This window comes from Poecilia formosa, unplaced genomic scaffold, assembly GCF_000485575.1.
Source record: "Poecilia formosa unplaced genomic scaffold, Poecilia_formosa-5.1.2 Scaffold15, whole genome shotgun sequence".
Classification (NCBI taxonomy): domain Eukaryota; kingdom Metazoa; phylum Chordata; class Actinopteri; order Cyprinodontiformes; family Poeciliidae; genus Poecilia; species Poecilia formosa.
In genome coordinates this window covers 1,327,270-1,339,258 of record NW_006799954.1, presented here as the reverse complement: position 1 = coordinate 1,339,258, position 11,989 = coordinate 1,327,270, and the positions used below count along the sequence as shown (strand labels likewise).

The 11,989-nt window shown below is 35.6% G+C and overlaps 1 protein-coding gene across 1 annotated transcript in view; it reads left to right on the top strand.

Moving 5' to 3' along the window:
- eys (eyes shut homolog) overlaps window positions 1–11,989 on the top strand; it is a 200,970-nt gene that overhangs the window by 38,374 nt on the left and 150,607 nt on the right. The window contains exons 11-13 of the mRNA XM_016668551.1: window positions 71–324; window positions 2,798–2,902; window positions 6,521–6,643. Of these exons, the coding sequence (XP_016524037.1) occupies window positions 71–324; window positions 2,798–2,902; window positions 6,521–6,643 (482 nt within the window). The remainder of the gene's footprint in view (window positions 1–70; window positions 325–2,797; window positions 2,903–6,520; window positions 6,644–11,989) is intronic.

Here is an 11,989-nt window from a genome sequence, read left to right as displayed (position 1 = left end):
TCCCTTTAGGGTTGAGAGAAATCTTCTAACTCACTCTGCTATTAAGAAATTCTCTTTAATCTGTTTCCAGCTGCCTTTGTCCCAGTGGATACACAGGGGTCTACTGTGAGCAGGACATTGATTACTGTGTCGACAGTCGCTGCTCTGAACATGGTGTTTGCCTGGACCAGCGGTATAACTTCACCTGCCGATGCATGCTGGGATATGAGGGGCCGCTGTGTGATGTGGAAGCAAATGAGTGCAACAGTTTCCCCTGCTCTAACGGCGCCACCTGTGTGGACCTAATCAGTGATTATCGGTGCCACTGTCCCCCGGGGTTTGAGGGTATGAGACCATCTGATATGAATCTGAGCCCATTTTGCAGCTATTAATACAGCTGCTAGCTGAAGGGTCGGGCTTTGTAGTGTAGCCTTCGTTGTTAAAAACTAAACTTTTAAAACAAATGTTAAGTATTTGGCGAAATTCACCAGTGTAAAATATGCTAAATGTATTTCTAAATGCAATCCCATATATACAAATAATAAGTAAAGAATTTAACTAATTAAATTTGGGAATTTTGGTATTTGACCTGACTTTACAATTTCTTCTTTAATAATCCTAGTTTCCTATTGTTTACTGACTCTTTTTTTTTATTATTATTTTTTTGTATTCCCATAATATTTCTTTTTAATATGAATACATTTATTTTGTGATGTAAAAGTCTTTAATAATTAATTGCTTTTGTCCCTCCTGACAAAGGAGGAATAAAAGAAGGCCCATTTGCTAAAAGGACAGCACTTATTCCCATTCAATAGCATTTCCAAAAGTTGAAGAATACGTAGATCTTTAATAATTCATCATCGATTCCTCTATAGATCATCCTGAGTCATTGGCCTTCACTTTAGTTTTCTTCAAGCTTGTTCATTGGAATCTAAGCTTGGGGACTGAAATTGCAATGGAAGATGGCAAATGTTGTGTCTGCTGAACCCTTTCTGTTGTTTTTGCATATATTTTGGATAATTAGCTTACTGAAAGACCCAAAGGTGACCCATGATCAGCTTACTGGGAGAATGCACTACATGCTTTATTCAAAATATTTTTTATTTATTTATTTATTTATTTATTTATTTATTTATTTTCAGAGAGGTTATAATACCATGGTTCCCAGTGATATTGGAAGAGAAACAGAGCCAACATAATTAACAGTACACATGAAGTAGTTTTCCATATATCATATTTTGTGATATTAATCCCAAGAGGAATGTTTCTTGCCAAATGGCTTTATTGCCACACAGTCCAAAGGGCTTGACAGATCTATCCCTTTTTTGGTATGTTAATCTCTTGGATCTTGGTGGCATCTTGTGGGGCGATAATGCGATGCTTTATTCTGATTCGTCTCAGAGATGAAGAGGAGGGGAAAAAAACAAAAAGAAAGAAGAAATTGATTTCTCACCAGTTTTTGTATTCCAGTTGTCCTAGAAATAAACCCACAATGAGAAAAATGCAGCTCTCCCCCCCCTCATTCTGTTTCTTTAAAACAAGCTTTGTTTTTGTTTATCCTACTTCTCCTCATGATCTGACCTGTCGCTTTCTTTATCTGCTGTGTGTTCGGACTGGAACTACTAATGTCCCTGCCGGGGCGCAGTGCCAACATTTGCACAAAAATCTGGGCAGCATGTCCACAGAGACCCCTAGCGGACCCTAGAGCGTCGACACAGTTGGTGAAATTTACGTCACACAGGCTTTGTGGTTGAGCGGACAGCAGATCTGACTGGGAGATATAAATAAGGCTTTGGTCTCATCTGAAAGCCGATAGTTTCTGTTAAAGTCCAGCTGTAGTAAAACCCACATGTTTACATTTAGAAAAGCTACACAGATGAGACTCTTCCAAATAACCAGTTGGCATGTAAATACAGTCTAATGATTGTTATGGAGATTTGGTTGCATGACTACCCTAGGGGCCACTCATTGCTGCAGAGCTTTGCAGATTTATATTGACTCCATTACTGTCTTAATTACTTTGCATATTGGCTGATAAACATTTTAAAAAATGCATGTCAGAAAAAAATGCTTTTGTTAACTAGGGAAAATGTACTTCTTAACATTGAACTTTTGAATAAATTCACCCAAGGGTATTGGCATTTTTGCCACTATGACCCTGGTTACTTGGATTTTTCAGATTTTTTTTAAATGTGAGATTATGCAGCTGCAATAACATTTAATGTGTTTTAATGCTCTGTGCGCATGTTTATCGGGATTTCCATTGAATGTGGCTAATAGTAGGCCCTAGGTTAGTTCCATGTATTTTTATCCAATATAAAGGGTCATATTGGCAAAAATGCCACCTTTGCTCCAGTTAAGATTGCAGACAGAAAAGCGACGCCCCATGGCTGAAAGAGAACCAAGAGTTCTGAAATACTGCTAGAGGCCAAAGCTGGTGGAGCTTTAAATTTTGTTAGCGAAATCATTAATCTATTCCATATCAAACGTTTGCCTCGAGGATGCTAAAACTGAGGTTCCACCACTTATGCATACATACATGCATACGCTTCAGCACAATGAATACGTAATCATTTAACTAGATTTCAGTTCAGTGCAATCAGAGTTGATCAGCTGTTCAAGTTCATTTCATTCTGTGGGTGAAATGAGAATTGTTTTTTCTTGCAGGTTTTCTGAATTTTGTGGTTATGGAAACAGAACAACTATCATTTAATTTTCAAAGCAGCAACAGGGAAATAAGTTCCTCTGCAAAACCTTTTAGCTGTGTTTCCTTGATCATCAACTAGAGCTTATTAATTTATCTGCCTTTATTCTGTAGGAAGGACGTGCTCTCAGAATGTAAATGATTGTTGGTCGCAGCCTTGTCTAAATGGAGGCTCATGTGTGGATCTGATAAATGACTACATTTGTCACTGTCCTCTTGGTAAGTAGCGCGCACTTGTGCATTATTGAGGATGTTTACAAAAATACTCCGCTATTAATTATCAGTGACTGTACCTCGGGAATACATGAAAGGTTTATTCCTGTTACAAATTGTTTGTTTTCTTTGATAGTGTTTCGCGTTTTGTCAAGAATGCACTTCCAAATATAGCAAAGAAACAATGGATCGTTTAGTCTGGTCTTTTCAGTTTGAATGCAAGCTTTTAGTAGAGCTCCAAGTAAGGAAAATAGAAGCAATAAATCTTTATTACAGATTGCAGATAGAAAGAAAAACTCTTTTAGAATAAAGGTGAAAATCAATGTCTGTGTTTACCGTTTGTTTAAAACACCGACTCCAGACAGGGTCTATATATATGGGCTATGACAAAGGGAGGTGTTTCTTTTCTTTGTGTGCATCTGGTTTTATTTTATCGTAATAATATATTTGATGCCTACTGAATTGAACATGTCATGCTGCAATGGCCCATCCATTTCCTGCTGTATATGTGATTGGTCACAGTAAGTTGCAAACAGCCACACTCAGAATTCAGAAACAATGATCTGAGAACCCCTGTTTATTCTGTGATGTGATAATTAGTTTCAAGATTTTGAAGATTTTTTTTTATTATTTTATCTGTTATTTATTTATTTATTTATTTTTTTGTATATTGTATTATTAACTAGACTAAGTTTATATTTTGTTTTTTTTTCTGTCTTTTTTTGATTATCGATAAATAATGTTCTTACAGTATGCAGCTCCTGCTACACAGATTTTTTTTTTCTTTCTTTTTTTAGTTTTTAGAAAACGTAAAATGCATCTCAGGTCCCCAGTAAATAATCTACTTTCAGTATTTTCTGCCTCTTGTTTAAATTAGATTTTGGCAGAAACAGAACACCGATGTGTGAGCAAAGCTCCCATTACTGTTTTAATTTCAGTGACAGATTTATAAACAGGTGTTTTTGATCTCCTTTGTCCTTTTCAGAAATCCAATTAGATAAATGCTCTGCCAGGTTTACACGCTTCTCCCTGCAAAACATACACAGAGGGAGACGGACAAAAAAAACAACAATTTTTTTTTCGTTTTTTAGCTATTTATGTATTTTCATCTTTTTTTTTCACTAATTATTTTTTTTTTCTCTTTTAATCATTTCCTTTGCAACTTTATCAGACACCAACACATTTTCCACATGAGTTCAACAAGGATTGTCCATCTCAATTTCTTAATATGTACTTTAGTGTCAAAAATGTAAATTCTTCTTCCACCAGTGTATTAATTGGGAGTCTTGTTTGTTAGTAGTTGGTGGACATTATTTTTGACAAAAGCACAAGTCATATAATAAAGATCTTGCACATTCAGAGATGATATTCTACATACCGTGGTTGTAAACGGTGGTTAATTGAAGCTGCTGTTTTCTTACTATAATTTGGAATCATTCTGACCATTTTCTTCTGGCATCTCACATCAATGAGGTGCTGTTGTTCTTAAAACTGTAGATTTTTTTTCTCTCTCTCTGTTAGACCATTCCCTGTAAACTTGAAAAAGGATCAGGATATTTTTTAAAACTTAACACCAGCCCAGGTGACACTAAGCACCTTCCATGTTCAAAGTTAGTTAAACTCCATTTCTTCCCCTGTCTATCGCTTGCTTTGAATTTCAGCAGATTGTCTAGATGGCTAAATGCAATGACTCACTGCAGCATGTTTTTTTTCTGTTTGTGTGAACTAATTATTTTAGTTAACACAATTAGCTACTTTAACAAGTTAGCTAACAAGGCGGTATGTAGTTGTATCAGCCAAATTTGGTAATATGCTTTAGGTAAGAAGTAAAATGATCAACAATGAGTATATTTTAGCAGGATATGGTCTCAAAAACAAGCTTGTCTGGCAGTATCAGTACTCTGACCTGAATCCAGCTTTCAAAATAACACCAGGCCTTTAAACCATTTAAATGAATCAAACTTAATAGCTGGCAGCAATCTGAATTTGCTGAAAAAGTCAAAAGGGCAATTCTTATTTCGAACCTCCTTCTCTGTTGCACTAAACCACTAGCAGCTGTCTGATAGAGAAGGGAGGTCCCATTTGGAGATGGTGACACTGTAAAAGTGACATTCCTTCATGCAACATTAACCTCAAAGTGAATTGCATGCACAATTGGTTATTAAACACTTCTGAAACACCCTGTTGGAGGCAATAGCTGTCCATTAACTAGTCAAGGCAACACATAATCTAATGGGAAAAGGGTAACTGGAAGGTCATCAAACATCTAGATAGATGTGATGATGTAAAGTAAGCTCATCTGGACTTGGGTTCCAATGTGAATACTAAGCTAACTTAAGGGTAAATGTACCCATAACTTATTGCAACAGTTTTCTTTCTAAATGGACTCCAGTTTTCAAGCACTCACAGCATGCAAGCAAAAGTAATAATGCACAAACTTTAGAGGAAGTAAAATGAGAATAAGGGAACAATATGTATTGTACATATTTCCAGCCACTTTTATACATAAAGAAATAATAAAAAAAGATTGTTGTGGCATTGCAAATATTCTTATTTTGTTACACAGCAGAGTAGCTGACTATTCTGTCTGTAAAGTGTTCATTGTGTTTATCAGCGAGACAGTGACAGCTGATTTTTGCAAATTGCACTCTGTAGCACCACCCCGAGAAGGTAAAGGTCTAAACAGTGTGTGTCCAAGATGTGTGGGGTCTGCAGAGATGTTAGCTGCCCTTTTCCTTTTCTTGACACTAGAGCTGTTCAAGTCCTGGATGTAAGAAGTCATATGAAGTCTCTTGACAGCTAGGGAACCCAACATTACACATACGTACTTCATGAGGTTTTCTTCCATCTGATTTGTATAGATTTATGTTGACTTTAGCTGTTAGAATCATTCATTTTAGTTAGAGCTCATCAATCAGATTTTTATTTATTTATTTTGTCTGAATTAGGATCTTTGCTTTTGGAAACTGCTCATATCAATTTTATCCAATGTTGATTTGTCTTTAATGCTACAATTAAAACAATTTGATCTTTTAAAGCTAAAACAAAAACATGAACAAACTACATGCTAAAATTCAATTCAATAATAATAGAACCCAATGTATAATTTATCCCAAAACAAAATTATTTGGGTTTGTCACTATTTAAAATTGCAGATAATTTACTCGCTTGAATAAAAACACAATATACATTGATGTAGTACTGTCTGTGTAAAGATTCTATACTGCGATTTTAGATTCAAATACGTAAAACAAGCCAAAGTAGTCTATTTAAGTTAGATTAATGATCAATCATTCTGTCTCTGTGCTTTATTTATAACTCTAGATATTGACGTTGGGATCAGTTGGTGACATACAGACGTGCAGCCTGTATGCTAGATAAATTTGATGTAGATCAGTCTGATATGGTGAGCTGTTGTCAGTGATTTTACTCAATTACCATACTGCATAGCAGGTGGACTGTAAAAGGAAGGAATCGATACTATTAATCTGCTGAGAATATATAAAGCCATACAACTATGAAGATGAGCTGCTGGTTTATATGTTTTTTTTATGTTTATTAATTCTCTTTACCTGGGCTTGATTCTGTTGTCTTAACAGGAATTATCTATATCTATGCTTCCAGGGTTTAAAGGAAAAGATTGCTCTGTGGATATTGACCTTTGCTCATTTGGACTATGCAGCGAACACACATTAATATGCACCGAGAGCCGGGATGGGCAGAATGTCTCTTGCACATGTGAAAAAGGTGAGTGAGACCTTTAACAGGGGTGAATAGTGAGAGGGAGAGTGTGTTGTAGAGTCGTGTGTTGAGTGTGTGTATTTCTGATCTCTGAAGGCTTGACAAAGATGACTTGACTGTACTGAAAAGATAAGGTGATCTAAAGGACAAGCGGTAGCTTCAGAGAGTATTAATTTGGGAACAGTTTTTCATTCTTTTGACAAGATTCTATAATTCACTCTTTGTAGAAATAAAAACAAACAAAAAACTCTTTGCTGATTCACAAAACATTATAATTCTCTGTATGTGCAGTTACATTCGGTCAGGAGGGTTTTAATTTCTTTCAGAGAGGATGAGTCTCATCAGTTGCCGAAAGAAATTACTCAGAAGTGAGTGGGTTAGACTTGAATGAAGCTTTGCAGAGAGTCTAGGCTTCATAATAAAAGGAGCCCTTCATGTTGAACTACGTCAACATGCACCGGGAATCATGCCGCTCATTTCTGGATGCTGTCAGCCTGCTGGAACTAAAAACATTTTTCCTACCACGCCAAGCATAATTCACTCTGGAACAGCTAGAGCCTCTCTTCTCAAACGGATGGCTATTGCATAGAAGTCCATGTAATGCAATCAATAACTGTAACATCATTACTCCTGTTGCATTTATGCTTGGCATATGTCAGAATGAAGGATTGTGAGTGATTTCTTATGTAAATGAAAGCAACCTCCACTATGCTGCATTTCCCAGATCACTTCTCAAGGGTAAACTTTCAATTGCTGTCTTGTTTAGATGTCTCTTGTCAGCAGCCTTGGCATCCAGATTATCAACTTTAATCCTCGTCTGTCTAAATTGCAGCTAGCTGGTCCTAAGTTTCATTTTTATTCTATATACTTTATAAAAAATATTTAGACCTGGTAGAATGCATAATGGTAAAGTGGAAGGAACAAAAGATAAGATTTTTAAATTTTTTTCATTAAGTACAATACATGCATTTCGCAGGTGACACGATACTCACCATGAAACATTGGTGATGGCAGCATCATGCTTTGGGAATACTTTTATTCAGAAGATAAAGAGAAAAGTAGGTAAAGTTAATGTAAAAATGGATGGACCACTTTTCAGGCCAATCCTGAAGGAAAACCTCTTCAATTCTTCAAAAGACTTGAGATTGCAACAGATATTCACCTTACGTCAGGGCAACAGCCTTAAATATTGACCCTTTAAGAGTTGAGAGCAAAACATATTTAGGTGTTAGAGTGGTCCAGTAAAATCCCAGAACTAAATTCAATTGAGACTTCAATTGTAGCACAGTTTGATACAGACTATTTTTTTCCAATCTGACTCAACTTGTACCACTTTCCTTAGAAGATGCAAAAATGTCTCTGAAAGAAATGCAGCTGCAATTCCAGTCAAATGTGACTTCTGAATTATTGACTTGGGTTTTGATTACTCATTTATTCTTCTCACATTTGTAATTGAAATCATATACTTTCATTCTACTTTTTAGTTATGCATTGGTTTATTTTGGTCTGTCAAATCTAAATAAAAAAAACATGGAGTTTGTGTTTGTAATGTGACAAGGGTTTAGAGGAATGACTATATTTTACATACATATCACTACATTTTCAGAGTTGTAATTTTTCACCCATTATCTAAACCATAAACAATATTTAATCCTAGCTTATATTTAAATGAGATATTCATCATTAAAGAAGAAGTGAGGATCATTTGGATTTGGTTGCTGGGGAAAATCTGGATGTTTAGCTGCTATACCACTCATAGAGATTAATTTCCACATTTTAAGTCAGTTTTGAATTAAGACTTTTTTGACTGAGGCATTGTTTCCTTGTGCATGGTTTGTAAGGAGCAGCTTTGCAGTGTAAGATGTTTTTTGTGCCATAAAATTACTTGAGCTCCATTATTTGTTTCATCAAACGCTCTTTCTGGCATAAGATAAGGTTTTTGTTGTTGTTGTTGTTTTTTTGTTTTTTTTGCCATCATGCAGGTTTCTGCTGTGCAGCAGTTGTTTTTGTTTGGCTTCTGTTTCTGTATTTTGTCACTGTTATTTTTGCAGGAAACTGCTTATTCTGCAGCCAAGCAGATGCTGCGAATGTGCCTTTTATACATTTTTTTCCCTATCACATATCTAATTGTGCAAAGCATCTCGAGCAGCTCATATTCTGTTTTACCTTGGCTGACTATGTGAAACATTCGTATTGTACCCACTGTACATTCAAATGCTTCTGTGGGTTAATTTAAGGTCAACCCACATGCAGGTTGTTTTCTGCTTGCAGTAAAATGACTTAAACACAGGAATGTTTCTTTCCTTTTGTGTGTGTGTTTGTGTGCGTGTGTGTGTGTGTGTGTGTGCGCGTGTGTGTGTGTGTGTGAACAAATGTTTGTGTGCGTCTGCCTACGTGTGTGCTGATGCATGTTATTTGATGTAGTACTGTCTGCGTATAGATTGAGTTTGATTTTGAAGAAGGCATTTGGCCTGTTTCATGTAATAAATCAGGAGGGCAATGATGGGCTCTTATTAAACATGATTAAATGATCCAGTGAGCNTTTCTGATGATTTAATGATCATGGCTCAGAGCAAAATAACGTCCAAGTTAAGTTTCTCAGGACATTTGAATGTTATATAAAATCAACAGAGATTTTAATGCGGAAATATTTATGATATGGTTTTGTGTGGTGGCTATTGATTAGCTGATTCTAGCAGCGGCCAAGATTGTGTGAATCCTAACTAATCTCTTTGAAGAGCATCAGCCACTTTCAGATTATTCATCATCCTTACTTTCATGATCTCCATGTGTTAATCACAAGAACAGATAGAAATTAACAGAAAAATCCTGAAATAGAGTGGGATGGTGAGATAGACTCTCTATTTTAGGAATTAGTAAAAAACCTGGAACACCCATGAACAATAAGGAGTAATGGAAACTAATAGGATATGGAGTGGAGATGAGGCAACATCATAAGATCCTCCAAGAAATACATTAATCAGCAGAATCTGATTATGATAACATGTTCTGCATGGGACACAACTTTACCTTTATTTAAACTATGCCCTTTGGTTCCACAATCTCAGTTGGATATAAAAGCCTAAACATTCCTTGATCTCTGCAAATTGCCTTGCGCTATGTAGAAGAACAAAGTCGTGTGTAATAATAGTTTTGATTTAAAACTCTTTTTCTATTTCTCCTTTATAATCTTGTACTTCTCTAAGAGTTGACTTGGGTTTTCATTTACTTTAAGCCATAATCATCAAAATTAACAGGCACAGCAGCTTGTAATATATTAATCTATTACTTTCACTTTTTAACTGAAATACTGAAATAAAACCACTTTCCAATTAAAAACTGAAGAATTATCAAAGTATTAGTCACAATAAAGGTTCTTGAGGTACAATCAAAGAATATTTTTAAAAAGAGAAGCTTCAAAATGCTCCAAATAGGGCATTGAAAACTTCACTTGTCTTTGTAACATGGTGGCAATAATGCCATGGTTTAAGATTATTTTTGTTGCATTTGGGCCAGGGTGGGTTTCCATAATTAATAGGACAATGAATTATGAATGAAAACACCAAATTCTGAAGGAAAATGTCAGGACATCTGTTTGTAAAGGGAAACTTAAGAAAAAGTAGGTCATGCAGCAAGACAACCTGAGCCCAGGACTTATTGTTATGTACCATCTTTTGTGTAGTTATTTTTACGCAAGAATAAAAAATAAATAAATCTAGTTTTATTTTAAATACATATAAGCCTAATAAGAAAAAAGGATGAAGGTGAACAAGAAATAAAAGGCTCAACACTAGTGTTTCAATATTTAATTGCAAGATAAATTGAAGGCAAGTTACAAATTCAGTGGGGCACTGTGGTTGAGTGGAGGGAGATGCTTTAAAATGGGGCCAATCCTCCTCAGTTGCACCAGTTTTGGCCATGTTTATTAAATATATAGAAGAGTAGGTCTGGTGCATCAACATGAATTAAAGATGGGTTAGTGGTACTGATTTCAGATCTATTTTTGCTTGCAAAGTATTGCATACATAAAAATTTCATGTTTTTTTTTTTATCTTTGTCTTGCAGGTTTTCAGGGAAAAAATTGCGAAATTGACATAGACGCCTGTTCTCTACCAGACACTGCGTGTCAATCAAGAACTCAGTGTTTGGACCTCCCTTATGGCCTTGAATACACCTGCCGTATACCCTGCCCTACAAATCTTCAGGTAGGTACAGTTTTTTGTCAGTCTGGCTTACCAAAATTATTTCTATTTACTAAAAGCAATAATGAGCAAGATAATCTATATTCACTTGTGTGCAATAGTTTGCTGGAATTTTGCCCCATTCTCTTTGACAGAGCTGCTGTAGCAGTCAGGTTTGTAGGCCATTATGCTCATTATGTGCCTCTTCAGCTATAGGCACAAATTATCTTTAGGATTGTGATCACGGCTTTTTGATGGACATCAAACCCTAATTATGAATCTTTAACTCCTAAAGCAAACTTCTTGCTTCTACCCAATATGTGTTTAAAATATATTTTTTGACAAAGCTGTGCCTTCCTGGCTGAAGGCTCAAGATGTTATTTCGATATCTTCACATAATGTTATCTCCACATGATACCGTCTCTTTTGTGAATTTCAGTCCTTCATGTGTTTTACAGCTGGGATGGTGCTCTCCCTCTTTTCTCCAACAATGTTCATTATGGTCACTTCTGTTTTGGTTTTAGCAGACCACAGGACATGTCACTAAATATTAAAGTTTTTCCATTAGGGCATTTGCAAACTGTAATCTGTTTTTTATGTTTCTTTTGGAGTAATGTCTGCTCCAAAATGGAGTAATGTCTGCTCAGTGGCGTTTCAGCCCATGTTGATACAGGCCTTTTTTTCACTTTCAATACCATTATTACTAGCGTCAGTGCGTACCTTTTCTTTTTTTTTTTCTTCTTCTGTTTGGGAGTTGAACTAGTCTCAATATTTTGGACCAAGACTTGTCATCTTTGGGACACAGCACAGATCTCTTTTTCTATATTAGATCTATGGCTGGACATTTATATTCTGTTTATACTTGTATCTAATATTTATAAGAACAGATGAACCTTCCACCTGCAAGGATCTCTGGATCCTTGCCTGTTCCAGCAATGAAACAGGCTTGTGGAGGGCCACAATTTTACTGCCTGATTTCTTATGATTTTCCAATAATTTTTATTATTACATTTTTCATTAGTCCACAGATATATATGTGATTCTGATCAACTGAAGAAAGTAAAATCAGAACTCTTTTTTTTTTTAAATATACTTTACGTCACATTTTGTACATTTATGTGTACGATTCCAATCATACAGATTTAATATACTTTAAAAAAAACAAAAAAAA